The sequence below is a fragment of the Carettochelys insculpta genome, chromosome 1, assembly GCF_033958435.1.
Source record: "Carettochelys insculpta isolate YL-2023 chromosome 1, ASM3395843v1, whole genome shotgun sequence".
Taxonomy (NCBI): Eukaryota; Metazoa; Chordata; order Testudines; family Carettochelyidae; genus Carettochelys; species Carettochelys insculpta.
The window spans coordinates 37,535,163-37,553,076 of record NC_134137.1 but is presented as its reverse complement, the minus strand read 5'-3'; the positions used below and the strand labels follow the sequence as shown (position 1 = coordinate 37,553,076).

The 17,914-nt window shown below is 50.0% G+C and overlaps 1 protein-coding gene across 1 annotated transcript in view; it reads right to left on the bottom strand.

Moving 5' to 3' along the window:
- CEP126 (centrosomal protein 126) overlaps positions 1–17,914 on the bottom strand; it is a 66,809-nt gene that overhangs the window by 38,375 nt on the left and 10,520 nt on the right. Inside the window, exon 3 of the mRNA XM_074981704.1 lies at positions 4,170–4,315. Within this exon, the coding sequence (XP_074837805.1) occupies positions 4,170–4,315 (146 nt within the window). The remainder of the gene's footprint in view (positions 1–4,169; positions 4,316–17,914) is intronic.

Below are 17,914 nucleotides of genomic sequence, written 5' to 3'. Positions count from 1 at the left end.
AGTCAGTCTTGGCTAGTTTAGAGTGCCCAATCCACTACTGCTTTGAGTTGAGTGTCTCAATAACTATAGTACAGTGGTTTTCAAACTTTTTTCCTTCCAGCCCAGTTGAACAAAATTGCTGATGTCTGCAACCCAGTGGGGCTAGATATAAGGAGACTGGGGCATGGGTTTGGGGTTCAGAGGCAAGGACTTTGGGTGTAGGGACAAAAATGAAAGGTTCAGGATGTGGGACATGGCTCTGAGCTGGAGCAAGGGGTTGGGGTATGGGAGAGTCTGGGCTCTGGGCTGGGTTTGCAATTCTGGGTGGGGCCAGGGGTGATAGATTTGGGGTGCAGTGGGAGGCTCTGGGCTGGGGAGAGCCTGAGGGCTGGGACAGGGGTTTGGGGTGTAGTCTCCCAGTCAATGGTGCCACAAGAGTGCAGAGGTAGGGCTTCCTGCCTGTCCTGGCATTGCAGATTATGCAGAGCCCCAGAAGTTGCCAGCACCAGGTCTGTCTCCTAGGTGGATGCATGCAAGCTGCTCAGCAAAGCTGTCAACCTCAGACAGCCCCTCCACCCCCTATTTTCATTGGTTGGGAACCGGCCAATGGGAGTGCAGAACCAGGGTTCAGGGCAGGGGTAGCACATACATCTCTGAGACCCTTGTGCTCAGGAGGAGAGAGATATGCTGGCTGCTTCTGGGGTGCAGTGCAGTGTCAGAACAGGGAGGGCTGAGCAACAGTTTTCAAAGTGTGGTTCGCAGCCCAGCTTTTGCTGCCACCCCAGTCCCTGGGTGATGAGCAAGGTGACAAAGAGCCTTATATTCTACAGCCCAGTATGGGTTGTGGTTTGAAAGTTTGAAAACCACTGCCACAGAATACTTGGAACAGTAAGTCCACCCTGCTCAATGTATCTGTACAAAGTATTTAAACTCATTCTTCGTCATTTCTTACTCCATTTGAATTCTAACACTCTTAGTATTCCTGCTATAGTTTTAGCTAGGATAATCTTAACACTTAAAAAGCAGTCATGAGGCAGTTTAAAGACTAACAAAATAACGTATTCGGTGATGAGCTTTCACGGGGCAGACCCACTTCTTTAGATCTGGCGATAGTGCTGTAAATTTCCAGTACAGCACTATCTTCAGCTCTGAAGAAATGGGTCTGCTCCATGAAAGCTCATCACCTAATACATTACAGAAAGGTCTCAAGTATACGAAGGTTCAGTTCTATGCACCCTCGCATATATTCGAATTTCGCATAAGTGGGGGGTCTAGCTTTTTCCCAGGCAGAACACATGTTCCGCAGCCAGGGAAGCAGCAGAAAGGTAAGTTGTGGGCTGGGGATGGCAGCTGGGGAGGGTTAAACCTGGGGTGGGTTAGGGCTGCGGGGGTGAGGGGTGGAGTTGAGGACGGGTGGTGAGCTGGGCTGCAGGGGGGCAGGGAGTTGAGCCAGAAACAGAGCCATGCGTGGGTGGTGAGCTGACAGAGGGGTTGCACCGGAGCCGCGCGGGATGAGGTGGGGCTGGCTGGCTGGCTGGCTGGGCGGGCGGCTTGTAAGCCAAGGGGTTGCACTGGAGCCACAGGGGTGAGGAGGGAGGTGGGCGGCTTGTGAGTTGGCAAGGAGGGGGTTGGAACAGACCTGCATGGGGTGGGAGGGGGAAGCGAGTGAGCAGCTTGTGAGCCTGGGGGGGTTGCAGCAGAGCTGTGCAAGGTGCGGGCAGGCAAGCGAGTGGCTTTTGAGCCAGGGGGTTCCACTGGAGCCACAGGGGGAGGGAGGCAGGCAGGCGGCTTGTGAGCCGGCAGGGGGTTGCACCGGAGCCGTGCAGGGCAAGGGGACAAGCGGGCGGCTTGTGAGCCAAGGAGGTTGCACCGGACATCGGGGGGAGGGAGGTGGGCGGCTTGTGAGCCAGCAGGGGAGTTGTACCAGAGCCGTGCAGGGCGTGGGTGGTGGCTTGAATGAGAGCTGCTTGCAGGCAGTTTAAACTGGGCTAGGGGCTGGGGGGTGAGCTGGAGCCATGTAAGAGTGGTGCTAAGCCAGAGCCGGGAATGGGTGTGTGGGGTGAGCCGGAGCTGCGTGCAGGTGGTGAGTGGAGCTGGGCAGAGCTGCTCTGAGGCCATGCGGAGCTGAGGGAGGTTGAGCCAGGGCAGGGGGAGCAACTTAAACAGACCTGGAAATCACGGTACATGGTTTACAATAGGAATCGGGGTCGGAAGCGTAAGAGCAGGGTCGCGTACTCTGAGTCCTTACTATATTTTGTTAGTCTTTAAAGTGCTATATGACTGCTTTTTTGTTTTAAGAGACAGACTAACATGGCTACCTCTGTTACTAAAATAATAAAGATATCCTTGTTCAAATATTTATTTTGTTTGTGGTCATTCTTCCCAATCAAGAAATTACATAATTTTTTCATATGCTGAAGAAATGGTTTGACATTTAACTCACAGAATTCTTCGAGTAAAAAGCAGTCCAGTAGCACTTTAAAGACTAAAAAAATAATTAGGTGGTGAGTTTTCGTGGGACAGACCCACTTCTTCAGACCATAGCTATACCAGAACAGACTCAATATTTAAGGTGTAGAGAACCAAAAATAGTTATCAAGGTTGACAAATCAGAAAAATTGCAATCAAGGTGGGCAAATCAGAAGAGAAGAGGGGGGGAAGTCAGGAGTCAGATAAAACAAAGTATGTAAAAGAGTCCATATAATGGCGCAGGTAATTGGCATCCTGGTTCAAACCGCTTGTTAATGTGTCAAATTTGAATATAAGAGAGCTCACCACTAGGTTATTCGAGATCTGAATTGCCAAGTATCTGAAGGAGTTTATACCAAAACGTTTTCTGGGGGAGTGACTTTTCAAAATTTGGCAAATTGAAAGTCAACATTTGAGATCAGACATAGTTTACTTTAAATACAGATGCTTTCCTAAAGTACTGGATTTATTTAAAAAGTAATTTTAGGAAATGTTTGGTTTCGATAAACATAATGTCACCTGCGTAAGTTATTTTCTAATGTGTACCAGAAAATTTTAATCCTGTGATAGAGCCATTGCTTTTTATTGTGTGTGCAAAAGGCTTGATAGCCACTCCAAACAAAGCAAAGGAGACAATGGACATCCCTGCCTAATCCCTCTGTGTAATTCAAAAGGGGAGACTTAATTCCATTAATTTGCACAGCTGGTTTTTGGCTACAGAAAAGACAATTTATCCCTTTAGGGACTGGGGCAGACGGGGGTGTCAAAATCCATATGGGACAGGACTTTAAAAAGTTCCACACTATTCTACAAAAGGCTGTCTCTGCAGCTAGATATGTGGGTTTTTTTAATCTGGCACGATGGATGATTCCAAGTACAGTCCAAATGTTGTCTGACATTAGCCTATTCTTAATCCAGACTGAACTGGTTTTACATAAACTGACCTGATTATAGTTTATACTGTTATATTTCATTGTAGATGTCACCATATCTATTTCCATCAAAATCCTTTTACACTATCACTTAAACATGAGCCCTTTGAAAATAAATATTTGTTTAAACTGTGAATATGTACGAGGCTTGGTCTACACTAGACCTTATGGTCGACTGCAGATACGTAATTCTAGCTACAGCAATTGCATACCTAGTATTAATGTATCTGCAGTTGACTGTAAGGTCTGTCCTCACTGAGGGAGGTCAACAGGAAAATTTCTCCCATCAACCTCCCTTACTCTTCGCGAAAAGAGAGTACAGGGGGTTGACTGCCAACCCCAGAGAGACTGATTTCATGCATCTTTACCAGACACACAGAATCGAATTCCAGAAGACTGATCAGAACAGGCTGATCACCCAGTAAGTACAGACATACCCTCAGTACTGGCTGCACTTGAGCTGATCCTTAGCTCAATCAAAAAGGCTATTCCTTAAAAGGACAGTTAACCTGGTTATTTGTGTGAGTATCCAGTGGCAGGGGTTCGGTATACCTATTGTTAAATGCAATGCAAAGTGAGGGCTCCCAGTGTCCTGAGAAGACTGTTTGCATAGTTGAACAGACCGGCAGTGTCAGAGAGCTGACCCTAAATTAAGTTCAAGAAAATTTTCCTATCACTAGAAGCAGAAGGCTAATAAGTTATCTCACAGTCCTGGCCATTCTGAGGAAGCATCGTACTGACATACATACAATATAAGGATTTACTATATTGTGTGATGAATTTTCAAACCTATTCTCTTGCGCTGGGAAAAGGGGAGATTAGAACGCTGGAACTTTTCAGTTGCTTCTTGAAGTTTCAATTTCCTTTGTTTCAGGATCTGTTCTCTAAATTGTAGTTCTTTTTCTTCTTCTGCCTTCCATTTTCCTTCAAGTGCTCTATTTAAAAATAAAAATAACAGGATATTCTATTTTTCTGATTACACCATTGCACAGGAATTATAATTACAATCTGAGACTATATCTAGATTGTTGAGAACTGCCAGCAAAAGATACGCAAATTGTGTAATGCATTTGTGTATCTTTTGCCAAGAGTTCTGTTGGGAGAGGCTCTTCCGACATTTGGCCTGCCCAGATGGGGCTAAATTTCAGAAAAACTCCCTCTGTCAAGACATCCCTTCTTCCTCTTGGAACGAGATGTACAGAGATGTTGACAGAATGCTCCCAACTGACAGATCTCTTCTGAAAGATCTGCAGTCTGGATGTGGGCTCTGTCAACAAAACTTCTGTAGACAGAAGCTTGCAGTCTAGACGTAGCCTGAGAAATGCCTTCGCAAAACTATTTGCATAATGTCCTTTTTGGCTTAAAAGCTTTTCAACAGATTAAAGTGCAACATAATCTGCAGAGTAAATGGAGTACAAAGGTTAAGTTGAGAACATTTTTGAAATAGAACAATATCCTAAAAGTACTGAACAAGGGGGTCATAAATATGTTAAATTTGGTCAGATGATCTGATGCACCCTTCTGAAAGGAGTATAGGAATCACCAAGCATATCAGATCATTATGTGGTCTCCGACAGTGGCCACTACCAGATGCTTTACAAGGAAGAATTATGTCACAGAGCATACTCTCCCTATAATACTTTCTCTGCTAGCAAAATGCAGCACTGCAGGTGGTCCCTGGTTCAGTTTCTCATGTCATCAATAAGTTTAATAACCCTTTACATAGGCCATAATGCCCTTTCTGAAGATGCTAGATTATTAACCAAAGATACATGGGAAATACAAGCAAATGTTCATCCTAGCATTTTAGGTGGCTAATAGAGTCAATTTCTATTCAATTCTGCCTTTCAATAGCAGATGACTTCAAGTCATTTTTATTACCCATATTATATGGCTGCAAGGCTACACCACAGTCTGATGATCATCAGTTCTTCAGGCAGTTTTGTACAAACCAGAAGTTAATGACATAATGCCTTCTACTTTCCCAGGTAAAAGATTAGCTCCTGAATTTGTGTAATTTCTGAATAAAAGGGATGTTTCATTTTTACAAGTCCTTCAGGGCAAACTCCCATAGCAGCTGCAAAGACTACTGGATTATCTATTAGTGGGTTCTCAGACTCCTTGTTGGGGCAGTGGCCCTTTGAGGGGAGTTAAGAACCTGTTTACCTACGACAGGCTCCTGTAAGGAAGAATGAGCCAACTCAAACCCACCTGGCAGTAATTAAATTTCTGACTGACAACTAATTATCTAATAAGCTTCATAAGGGCTACCAAGACTCCCCTGCTGGGGTTCCTAGAGGCAGGAAGATCCTAAGGAGAAGGGCATACAGGAGAGCTCATCAAAGGAACCTAGAAGTTGCGCACCTAGGGACTGGGAAACACTGGCAAGAAGTCTAGATTACAAGGAATTACATGCTGCTTTGGAGAAGGGCTGTAGGTAGCAGTTCTCTGCAGACCACTGGTTCTGGACGAAGGATTCTCCGCGGGTAGTGAAAGAATCCTAACTCCAGGACCTGATGCACTTAAGGGGGAGCTGCAGAAGTGGTCCTGTTTGTGAGTAGAGGACCAAAGCCTGCATGGCACATTAGAGAACAATGCCTGGGTCTTGTTCTGGTTTTGTGACTGGCCAGTTTCCTGTCAGACATTCCTGTCAGCTGAGCTATTTTGCGTGGGGAAAAGGTTCCTGCATCTGGGCTTGCTGTGCCATTTCCCAACATGGAGAAGAGCTGAAGTTGGGCCAGGCCATGGCAGCTCAGCATACTGCTGCTTTTCATGGTGACTCATGCTCCTGAATCCAAGCAGAAAATTAATGGAGAAAGGATATCGCCAGCCCTTAAGGCAGGAAAGAAAATGTTCATTATGTGACTCATGTAATGGATACAGCGACAGATCCCTGAGTCTGCAGACAGCATGATGCACAAAGTCAGAGACGTATAAATTGTCCCATTGATCTCAGAGGATGTTGATTAAGAGGAGTGCTGTGAGGAAGACATGCAAAATCATTATCATACAATCCTAGGGCTGGAGGGGACCTTGGGATGTCATCAAGTTCAGCCCCCTGCCAAAAGCAGGATCAACCTTAACTAAATCATCCCAGCGAGGACTTTTGTCAAGCCAGGGCTTAAAAACCTCTATGGATGGAGATTCTACCACCTCTCTAGGTAATCCAGTCCAGTGCTTCACCACTCTCCTGGTGAAACAGTTTTTCCTAATATCCAGCCTCCCCCTCTGTAAGTTGAGACCATCGCTCCTTGTTCTGCCAACCATCACTACTGAGAATTGCCTGTCTGCATCCTCGTTAGAGCCTCCCTTCAGGAAGTTGAAGGCTGCTATCAAATCACCCCTCATTCTTCTGTTCTGAAGACTAAATAAGCCCAGATCCCTCAGCCTCTCCTTACAGGCCATGTGCGCCCAGCATCCTAAGAACTTTCTGGACCTGCTCCAGTGCATTCACATCCTTTTTATACTGGGGGGCAGGCCAGAACTGGACACAATACTCCAGATGTGGCTTCACCAGTGCCGAATAGAGGGGAATAACTTCTCTAGATCTGCTGGGAATGCACTTCCTAATGCAGCCCAATATTCAATTTATCTTCTTGATTACAAGGGCACACTTGACTCATATCTAGCGTCTTGTGCAGTCATCTTCAGGTCCTTTTCTGTTGCACTGCTACTTAGCCAGTTGGTCCCCAGACTGTAACAACACTTGGGATTCTTCCATACCAAGTGCAGGACTCCGCACTTGTCCTTGTTGAACCTCATGAGATTTATTTTCAGCAATCCTCCAATTTATCTAGCTCACTCTGGACCCTATCCCTGCCCTCCAATATATCCCTGTCCCCTGAGCTTAGTGTCATCCGCAAATTTGCTGAGTGTGCAATCCAGTCCCTCATCCAGGTCATTAAAGATGTTGAACAATACCGGCCCTAGAACTAATCCCTGGGGCACTGCACTTGCAGCTGACTGCCAACCAGATATTGACCCATTGATTGCTACCCATTGGGCCTGACCAGCTTTCTATCCACCTGACAGTCCCTTTATTTAATCCATACTTCCTTAACTTATGGGTAATACTACTGTGGGAGACTATATCAAAAGCTTTGCTACAGTCAAGGTATATCACACCTAAGCCGCGTCTACACGTGCACGCTACTTCGAAGTAGCGGCGCCAACTTTGAAATAGTGCCCGTCACGGCTACACGTGTTGGGCGCTATTTCAAAGTCAACATCGACGTTAGGCGGCGAGACGTCGAAGTCGCTAACCCCATAAGGGGATGGGAATAGCGCCCTACTTCGACGTTCAACGTTGAAGTAGGGAAAGTGTAGTCGTTGCGCGTCCTGCAACATCGAAATTGCAGGGTCCTCCATGGCGGCCATCAGCTGAGGGGTTGAGAGACACTCTCTCCAGCCCCTGAGCTCGATGGTGGCCATGTGGAGCGGCCCCTTAAAGCTCCCCGCCCCCTCCCTTCCTGTGCAGGAAGCTGAGAGAACGTGCAGGCAGCAGCCCAGACATATGGCCAGCCTGCACGTCCCTCAGCCGCCACAGACACCCCCCCCAGCTGCGATGGGCGCACGCCAGCCCCCTAAGTGCCCCCAGGGGACCCCCCCCAAGGGGAGCCAGGGCTCCCAGCCCAGCAGCCAGGCGGAGAAGCGGCAGCGGGGCTCCTCCTAGACAGAGGCTGAGCTTTGGGACCTGCTAGGGATCTGGAGCAAGGAGGAGGTGCTCCAGGTAATGGGGAGCAAGAGGCGGAACGCGGATGCGTTCGCTCGGCTGGCTGATGGCCTGGCCGCCCGGGGTCACCCTGCTCGCACTCCGGATCATATCCGGAGTAAAGTGAAGGAGCTGCGGCAGGGTTACGCCCGGGCCCGGGATGCGGCCGGCTGATCTGGGGCCGCTCCCGTCACTTGCCCCTTTTACAGGGAGCTCAGGGACATCTTGGGCCCCCGGTACACCTCCTCCCCTCCGGCCACTCTTGATACCTCGGCCAAGGAGCCCCAGCAGGCCCCAGAGGCGGAGTCCGCCCCGGAAGCAAGCCCCGCACCCCAGGGGCCCCCCCAGGAGCCCACCCCTGGGGCACCGTAGGAGGAGGAGGAGGAGGAAGGGGAGTCCTCCTCCAGCGACACCGGCCTCCAGATCATCCTGCCATCCAGGAGCTCCAGCCGGGCGTCCGCCCCCCGGGTGTCCCCCGACCGTGGGAGTGGACCGTCAGGTATGTACGCCCCCGATGCACACCCCTGGGGTTGAGGTGATAGATATGACCAGGGCCCTCCATATGCCCAGATGACCACGGCCCCAAGGACAGCAGTGGCATGTCCCTCAGAAGAGTGCATCAGCCCCTGCCCTGCCCCCAGCACAACAGTGCTATGCCCCATCCCCGGGGCTGGGGGGAGCAGAACCTCTAGGGTCCCCTGGGGGGAGGGGTGGGACACGCAGCAGCATGTGATGGAGTGGGGGGAGTGCAAATGCGAGACTCAGGCTACATATGAGAAACAAGCAGAATAGCTCCCAGTGGCTAAGGATGATCCTGGGGCTACAACTGGCAGGTTACACCTCTGCCCTGAACAAAGAAGAGGGAGGAGCCGAGCTGGGTTTGAATCGGGGCGGGGGGAGGGCCGCAGTTAGAGGCTAGGGGGAGGGAGAGCTAGAAGGCAGCCAGCCTGAGGAGGGGGAAAGCTACACCCCAGAGGGGCACCCCTCGGGGTCTTCTCCCCAGGACGGGTTGGAAGGACTGTCTCTGACTGCTGTACTGTCGCTTCTGTGAGAAACTGGGCATCTGTTGCCTAATAAACCTCCTGTTGTACCTGCTGAGTGAGAGTCACTCCTGCCAGCGGACAGGGTGCAGTGCAGGGGGACCCCTGAACCCCATCACAGCAGCATCTCCCGGGGACGGGGATGAGGAACCTGCACCAGAGGGGTGGGGGGACAAGGGCCACGGCTCGGGGCCCACACTAACGGCTGTCTCCATTCTTCTTCCCCTGCCCCGTGTTCCGCAGCTGCACCATCGGAAGGACCAGAGAGCACCGGCGAGGCGTCAGTGGTCCTGGACAGCCCTCCGGGGCCATCACTCCAGGCCAGCCCCTCGGTGGAGGACCGACCAGCCCCGCGGCAGGGAAGATGGCAGACCCAGCACCACCAGCCGACGGCGACGGACCCCCAGCTGCTGGCCCTCCACCGTCGGCAGCTGGAGGTCACCGAGCAGCGGCTGCGGGTGGAGGAACACCGCCTCCAGCTACAGGAGCGGGCGCTGGCCTGGCGCCAGGAGGCATAGGGGGCCTACATGCGGACCTTCAACCGTATCGCAGACTACCTGGCCCCCCCATGCCGCGCTGGCCGCTGCTGCACCCGCCCTGCCTGCTCCACCTGCTGCTCCAGCCACTGCGCCGTCCGCCGTCGCACCGCCATCGAGGGCCCTTCCGCCGAGGGGGACCTGGGGCCAGCTGACACCCACCGCCCGGATCTCCCAGTCCGCCCGGCCCCCAGCCAGCCCCGGCCAGGGCTGAGGCCGAGGCAGGGATCCCAGCCGCCCACCCCCAGCGCTGGACTTTAGGGGGTGTGGGGCCCAGGACGTGGTCCCCCCCCTCCCCCTTTGGACATATTCCCCCCAGTTTTAAGTTAGTTTGTTGTAAATAGTTTGTATATTTGATCCCTGTTACTATGCTGATCCTTACCCCCCCAATGTAAATAGTTCTCCCCTTCCTTGTCTTCCCCTTTCATCTTGTCCCTATTTGTAATACATATATATGTTAGATTTTGCCTGTAAATAGTTAGTCTTGTTGATAATAATAATAAGAGTTCTACAGATATTTAAGTTGACGAACAACTGTCTGCTTTTATTTACAAGAAAAGTGGTGGGGGGGGTGCTCTTGGGTGCTCTGTGGCGTGGGCATAGGGGCAGGGAGTGTTGTGGAGGATGGGGGGGCAGTGGGGGGCCTGCCAGCGTTCACCCTGCGGCCTCATTGAACTGGGCCCGCAGGGCCTCCCGGACCCGGGTCCCTTCGGGGTCCACCTGGCGACGGGGGGCAGCGGGTGGCTGCACATCGGCCCTGCTGGCCTCCACAGCCCAGCCCTGAAAGAAGGCCTACCCCTTGCTCTCCACAAGGTTGTGTAGGGCGCTGCAAGCGCCCACAATCTGGGGGATGTTGGTGGGGCCCGCATCAAGGCGGGTGAGGAGACACCTCCAGCGCCCTTTGAGGCGGCCAAATGTGCGCTCCACCACCTGGCGCGCGTGGTTCAGGCGCTGGTTGAAGCGCTCCTGGCTGGCAGACAGATGGCCCGTGTACGGGTGCATGAGCCAGGGCCGGAGGGGGTATGCTGCATCTGCGATGACGAAGAGGGGCATGGTGGTGTCCCCCAGAGGGATCTCCCGCTGGGGGATGTAGGTCCCCACCTCCAGCCGGCGGCACAGGCCCGAGTTCCAGAATACCCGGGTGTCGTGGGTGCTGCCAGGCCAGCCCACATAAATGTCCAGGAAACGGCCCCGGCTGTCCACCAAGGCCTGGAGGACCACTGAGTGGTAGCTCTTCCTGTTTAAGCAGCATGCTCCACTGTGTTCTGGGGCGTGGATGGGGATGTGAGTCCCATCCAGAGCCCCAAAGCAATTGGGGAAGCCCAGGGTGGCAAAGCCCGCGACGGCGGCATCCGGGTCCCCAAGCCTCACAAGCCTGTGGAGGAGCAGGGCGTTGATGGCGCGGACGACCTGCAGGGGAAGCACATGGGAGAGCACCAATGAGGGGTGTGCAGGGTGTGTGTGGCCCTCCCCTGCCAGGCCCCACCCCCCGCCAGGGCTGCATCCCTCCCCTCCCCTGCCAGGGCTGCCTCCCCCTCCCCCTATGGGTCCTCTTACCTCCATGAGGACAGCCCCGACGGTGGCCTTGCCGACACCAAACTGCTGGCCCACGGATCAATAGCTGTCTGGAGTGGCCAGCTTCCAGACAGCGATGCCGACCTGTTTCTCCACACTGAGGGCATGCCGCATGAAGGTGTCCTGGTGCCTGAGTGCAGGGGTGAGCCACTGGCATAGCTCCAGAAATGTCTACCGGCTCATGCGAAAGTTATGGAGCCAGCGGTCATCATCCCACTCTCCGTGCACCAGCCGATCCCACCAGTCGGTGCTCGTGGGGTAGCTCCACAGCCGGCGGCGTGTGCGGCGGGGGGGCGGGGTGCTGCAGGGTTGGGGGTTGCGTCCTCCTTCCCTGCGGGCAGCTCCTCCTCTGTGGCAAGGAGGTGCTCAGCTGCCTCCTGCATGGCATGGAGCAGGGCGAGCACTGCTCCTGCAGGGGCGGCTGGGTGGACCTCTGGCTGCTGCTGCTGCCGCTGCTGCTGGGGGTTCATGACTGCGTCGCTCGAGGTGTGCGTGCCTATGGCTCTGCAGACCGCGTGCTGTGCAGGCTGCATGTGTCTGGGAGGGACCCTTTAAGGGAGCGGCTAGCTGTTGCCCCGGAAGCGCTAGTCAGCCCTGTGACCCTGTCTGCAGCTGTTCCTGGCACCCTTATTTCAATGTGTGCTACTCTGGCGTGTAGACGTTCCCTCGCAGCGCCTATTTCGATATGGTGCTGCGCAACGTCGACATTCAACGTCGATGTTGCCAGCCCTGGAGGATGTGTAGACATTATTCATTCAAATAGCCTATTTCGATGTAGCGTGCACGTTTAGACGTAGCCCTACTGACTCCCTCATGACCACAGAGATAGTTACTTCATTATAAAAGCTAATCAGATTGGTCAGGCATGACTTGCCCTTGGTGAATCCATGTGGACTGCTCTTGATCACTTTCCCCTCTTCCAAGTGCCTCAAAATGGATGCCTTGAAGATCCCCTCCATGATTTTTCCAGGGACTGAGGTAAGACTGACCAGTCTATAGTTCCCTGGCTGATCTTTCTTTCAGTTTTGAAGGATGGGCACTATACTTGCCTTTTTCCAGTCATCCGGGACCTGTCCCAATCTCCATGAGTTTTAAAAAAAAAGAAGAAAGAAATTGATCAAAGGCTCTGCAATGACCTTTGCCAATTCCCTCAGTACCCTTGGATGCATTTAATCCAGTCCCATGGATTTTTGTATGTCTAGCTTTTTAAAATACTCTTTAACCTGCTCTTTCCCCACTAAAGGCTGCCCAGCTCCTTCCCATACTGTATTGCCTAATGCACTAGTCTGGGAGCTGACCTTGCCCATGAAGACAGAGGCAAAATAAGAACTGAGTAATTTAGTTTTTCCCACATCATCTGTCACCAGGCTACCTCCCTCATCCAGTAAGGGCCCCACACCTTCTCTGATAACCTGTTTATTGTTAACAAGTCCGTAAAAACCCTTCTTGTTGCCCTTCACATCCCTTGCTAGCTGCAGTTCCAATTGTGCTTTTGCCTTCATGATTACTCCCCCACATTCTGCAACAGCATATTTGTACTCCTTAGTCATCTGTCCTAGTTTCTACTTCTTATATGCATCCTTTTTGAGTTTAAGCTTGCCAAGGATTTCCCTAGTAAGCTAAGCTGATTGCCTACTATATTTGCTTTCTTTACTGTGCATCAGGATGGTTTTTTCCTGTGCCTTCAGTAAGGCTTCCTAAAATACTGCCAGTTCTCCTGAACTCCTTTCCCTTTCATATTAGCTTCCCAGGGGATCCTGCCGATCAGCTCTCTGAGAGAGTCGAAGTCTGTTCTGAAATCAAGGGTCTGTATTTTACTGCTCACCTTCCTTCCTTTTGTCAGGATCCTGAAATCCACCATCTCATGATCACTGCAGCCCAGATACTCACTCACGTCTATTTCTCCTACTAGTTCTTCCCTGTTTGTGAGCAGCAGCAGGTCAACCTGCGCATAGCCCCTGGTCGGTTCCTTCAGCACTTGTACCAAGAAGTTAACCTCAGTGTTCTCCAAAAACTTGCTGGATTGTGCGTGCGCTGCTGTATTGGTCTCCCAACAAATGTCAGGGTGATTAAAGTCTCCCATGAGAACCAGGGCCTGTGATTTGGAAACTCCTCTTAGTTGTCTGAAGAAATTATCGTCGACCTCATCTACCTGATCTGGTGGTCTATAGCAGACAACAACCACAACACCACCTCTGTTGTTTCTGCCTTTAAGCTTAACCCAAAGACTCTCAATTGGCTTTTCTCCCTCCACATCCTGGAGCTTTGAGCAAATATGCTGCTCCTGTTACATACAGCACCACTCCTCCTTCTTTTCTCCCCTGCCTGTCCTTCCTGAACAGTTTATACCCTTCCATGACAGTGCTCCACTTATGCAAGTCATCCCACCAAGTCTCTGTTAATCCAATCACCTCACACTCCTTTGACTGTGCCAGGGCCTGTCATTCCTCCTGTTTGTTTCCCAGGCTTCTTGCATCTGTGTACAAACACCTTAGATAACTAGTTGATTGACCTACTTTCTCCTTTTGAATCAGGGATCCTCCTTTGTTGCACCCTCCTCCTTCCCCACTTACCTTAGTGCTTGTGTCACTGTCCCCCCAACATACCTAGTTTAAAGCCCTCCTCACTAGGTTTGCAAGTCTACGCACAAAGATGATTTTTCCTCTCTCTTCATTAGGTAGTCCCCGTCTCTTCTTAGCAATCCTTGTTCCTGAAACAGAATCCCTGGTCGAAGAAACCAAAGCTCTCTCTCCGACACTAGCTGAACAACCATGCATTCACTTCCACGACTTGACAATCCCTACCCTGGACCCCTTCCTAAAACAGGGAGGATAGACAAGAACACCACTTGTGCTTCATATTGCTTGATATTTCTTCCCAGAGTTACATAATCTGCAGTGATCTGTTCAAGGTCATTCTTTGCTGTGTCATTGGTTCCTACATGGAAAAGTAGGAATGGGTAATAATCCACAGGTTTGATGATTTTTGGAAGACTGTTATATCCTGGATTCTAGCTCCAGGTAGCAGCAAACTTCACAAGATTCCTGGTCTGGACGGCAGATGGATGACTCCATCCGTCTGAGGAGGAAGTCCACAACCATGACCACCCATCTTCTTCTCGTAGGTGTAGTGGTAGAAGCCCCATCCCTAGGGCTATGCATCCCATGCCTTCCAGTCAACAGGACCTTCTTCTGATTCTTTCCCTGTGAAGTCTCTCCCACAGCATTCTTCACCATAGCACCCATGCAGAGAGCCTGAAAGTTGTTACTTACCCCCACTGGAACTGGAGATACCTTAATTGGCTTTTTCTTCTGCAGGTTACATGCTTCCAGTTTTCTTCCTTGTTTTGTACTACCCTCACTGGTTGCTCAGCCTGCTATGCCTGCAGTACTAAATGCTGCCACCTGTCGAGGAAGTCTTCACCTTCTCTGATGGACCAGAGAGCTGATACTTGAGCCTCAAGTCCTCTAATCTTTTCTTCCATGGTGGCAAGCAGCTTGCACTTGGTACAGACAAAATCCTTTCTATCTTCTGGGAGGAAAACAAACATGGTACATGCTGTACAGGTCTCAACAGCTGACTTGTCACTATCCTTTCTTCCCTTTCCTAAGTGAATTGTCTCAGATGTTTTTAGTACTGCCTTGAAGGGCAAAAGAGAAATAAACTGTAAGAAAGAGACCAGTCAGTATGGGGCTGCTCCCAAGGCAAATTACTGCCCTGTTTGCTGCTCATAGTGTTTGCTGTGGCTATCTTTTTATAAGGCTGCTGACTAGGCCTGGCTCAAAGCCTGGCCTCCAGTCCAATTGGCCCTTGAAGGCGTACCTGGAATTATGCACTCCCAATTCATTCTTTTGAAATTTACCAAACTGCCAGACACACTTTCAAACTGCCCCTCTTTTCAAACTGCCAAACAAATGCTCACAGACAAACAATGGATATTCAATCCACCAGCTCACAACACAGCCCCCACAAAAGCCACACTTACCTGAGTTCCTCTTGGATGTTTCTCAGGCAAACTTCCTGTTCACTGCTCACAGTGTTCGCTGCGGCTGCCTTTTTAGAAGGCTGCCGGCTAGGCCTGGCTCAAAGCCTGGCCTCCAGTTCAATCAGCCCTTGAAGGCCGCCCTGGAACAGTGTTCTCTATGGCTGCCTTTTTATATTCTTCTGCTCTACTCTGCACTAATTAGGCCTGAACTGGAGTATTGTGTTCAGTTCTGGGCACCACATTTCAAGAAAGGTGTGGAGAAATTGGAGAAGATCCAGAGAAGAGCAACAAGAATGATTAAAGGTCTAGAAGACATGAGTTATGAAAGAGCTGGACTTGTTTAGTTTAGAAAACAGAAGACTGAAAGGGGACATGATAGCAATTTTCAAGTACCTAAAAGAGTGTTACAAGGAGGAGGGAGAAAAATTGTTCTTCTTGGCCTCTGAGGATATGACAAGAAGCAATAGGCTTAAACAGCAGCAAAGGCTGTTTAGGTTGGCCATTAGGAAAATCCTCCTAACTGTCAGGGTGGCTAAACATTGGAAAAAATTACTTAGGGAGGTAATGGAATCTCCATCACAAGAGATATTTAAGAGCAAGTTAGATAAACATCTTTCAGGGATGGCCTAGAGCAGTGGTTCCCAACCTTTTTGAGAAAGGGACCCATTTTAACAATTCAGTAAGACTTCGTGACCCACAGCAATTCAAAACTGGGGGTAGTAAAGGTTCTCCCCATGGAAAAATAATTATAAATCTTGATTCTCCTCCAAACTCAAGCTTAAACCCCTCGCAGACACAAACCGCCCCCACCCCCAGGCTTAAAGCCCTTGCAGACCCAAAATGCCCTCTAACCTACCTCACACAAATGCCTCTGCTGCCCCCCACTGCTCCTTCATGGGCTGCTGCCGCCTCCTCCACATGGCTCCCCGCAACCCTCCTTCTCCCATCCCTCACATGCAGCATGGGCTGTTCCCTACCCTGCCACACTGAAATGGAACAGTTTAACTGGTTTAATGGGTGGATTCCTCCTGCCAGCCGTTAAAACCAATTAGACTGAGTTCCATTTCACTGTGGCAGACCAGGGATTGGGAGCCAGATGAGTGACTGGTGGCAGTGGTGGGAGCTGCAAATGTCTCCTTAAAGAGCCACATGCAGCTGGCAACCCTTAGAAAAAATTAATGGCAACCCATGTTTGGGTCCCAACCCATAGGTTGGGAATCCTTGGCCTAGAGGGTGCTCAGTCCTGCTGTGAGGGCAGGGGACTGGACTCGATGACTTCTCAAGGTTCCTTTCAGTTCTAGTATTCTAGATTCTATGATTCTATTCAAAAAGTACACAAACTGAGGAACCGGTCTTCTTCCTAAGTAGCATGTTAACTCCTCCAATCCTACCTCCATTGTAGATGCTCCCATTCAGGAATAAAGTTGTGTTAATTTGTTGCAACAATCTTCCTTCATCTACTAGCAACAACTGCCAACTCCCTCCCCATTCCATCAAGACCCTGCCCCAACCCACTTCTTCTCTACCTCTTGGTCCAAGCACACCACATCTTCAGTCCTCTCCCTCCATTCCAGCTCTGGAGCACCAATGGAGTCAGAGTCTATGCTAAGGACATTTCAAATAACATGACATTATATTATATTATAGCTTTCTAGGTCACCCAGCCTTTTAAAGTAGTACATACTGGATAAAGAACAGACAGAATTACTCACCTGCTAAAATATTTTTTTAGAAATAACTCTTGATGGACCAACTTAGTGAAAAGAGAGTTTGCTTGATCTACCATGTCATATGCTGGATCTGTCTTTTGTATAGATAATGGAAAAATCCTACAACTTCACAATTGAAGTTTGTGGCTCAAAGAGGGAAACAGCAATTTCTACCTATTCTTGGCACTGCTTTTGCTTAGGAGTACAGCGTAACACATCTCTTCCATACTCCCGCACAGTAGAAAGGAGTTGGGAGGGGCTACTACCTGCCACTGCTCCTACCCGCCACTGCTAGAGAATGTACGAATTTTATTTATATACACATAGTTCAGATCCAGGGAAAGAGCAAGTCCTGTCCCTCCCAAGTCCATTGGGACTAGCTGCTAGAAGCCCGTGGTAGCGGGGCTCCCAGCAGCATCTGGGAGATTGGAATAATCTCCACCTCTGGGAGCCTCCTGCACTGCAGAAATCTCTGTAGCTGCTGCCTTCAGAACCAAGAATCTGTAAGTCCCTAAATAGAAGTAAGTAATACAAGAATGTAGGGACTAAACTAGAAAGGCCAAGGCACAAAATGAGATTAAACTAACTAAAGACATAAAGAATAAAAAGAAGACATTCTACAAATACATGAGAAGCAAGAGGAAGCTCAAGGACTGGGTAGGCCTGTTTCTCAATGAGAGAAGAAAGCATAAACAGAAGATATAGAAGTGGCAGAAAGTACTGTTTGGATACCTAACAGAGAATACCAATGAAAATGTGGTAGGCTCAGAGGATAAAATAGGAAAACAACAAGTTAAAAATTCCTGAGATAAGATAGATGTTTTCAAATTGCCAGGGCCTGAGGAAATATATCCTAATTCAAAAACCCGATTAAGGAGATATCTGAGCCATTAGCAATCACTACTGAAAAAAAAAAATCACAGAAATCAGGAGAGATTCTAAAGGACTGGGAAAAAAGGGCAAATATAGTGATATAGC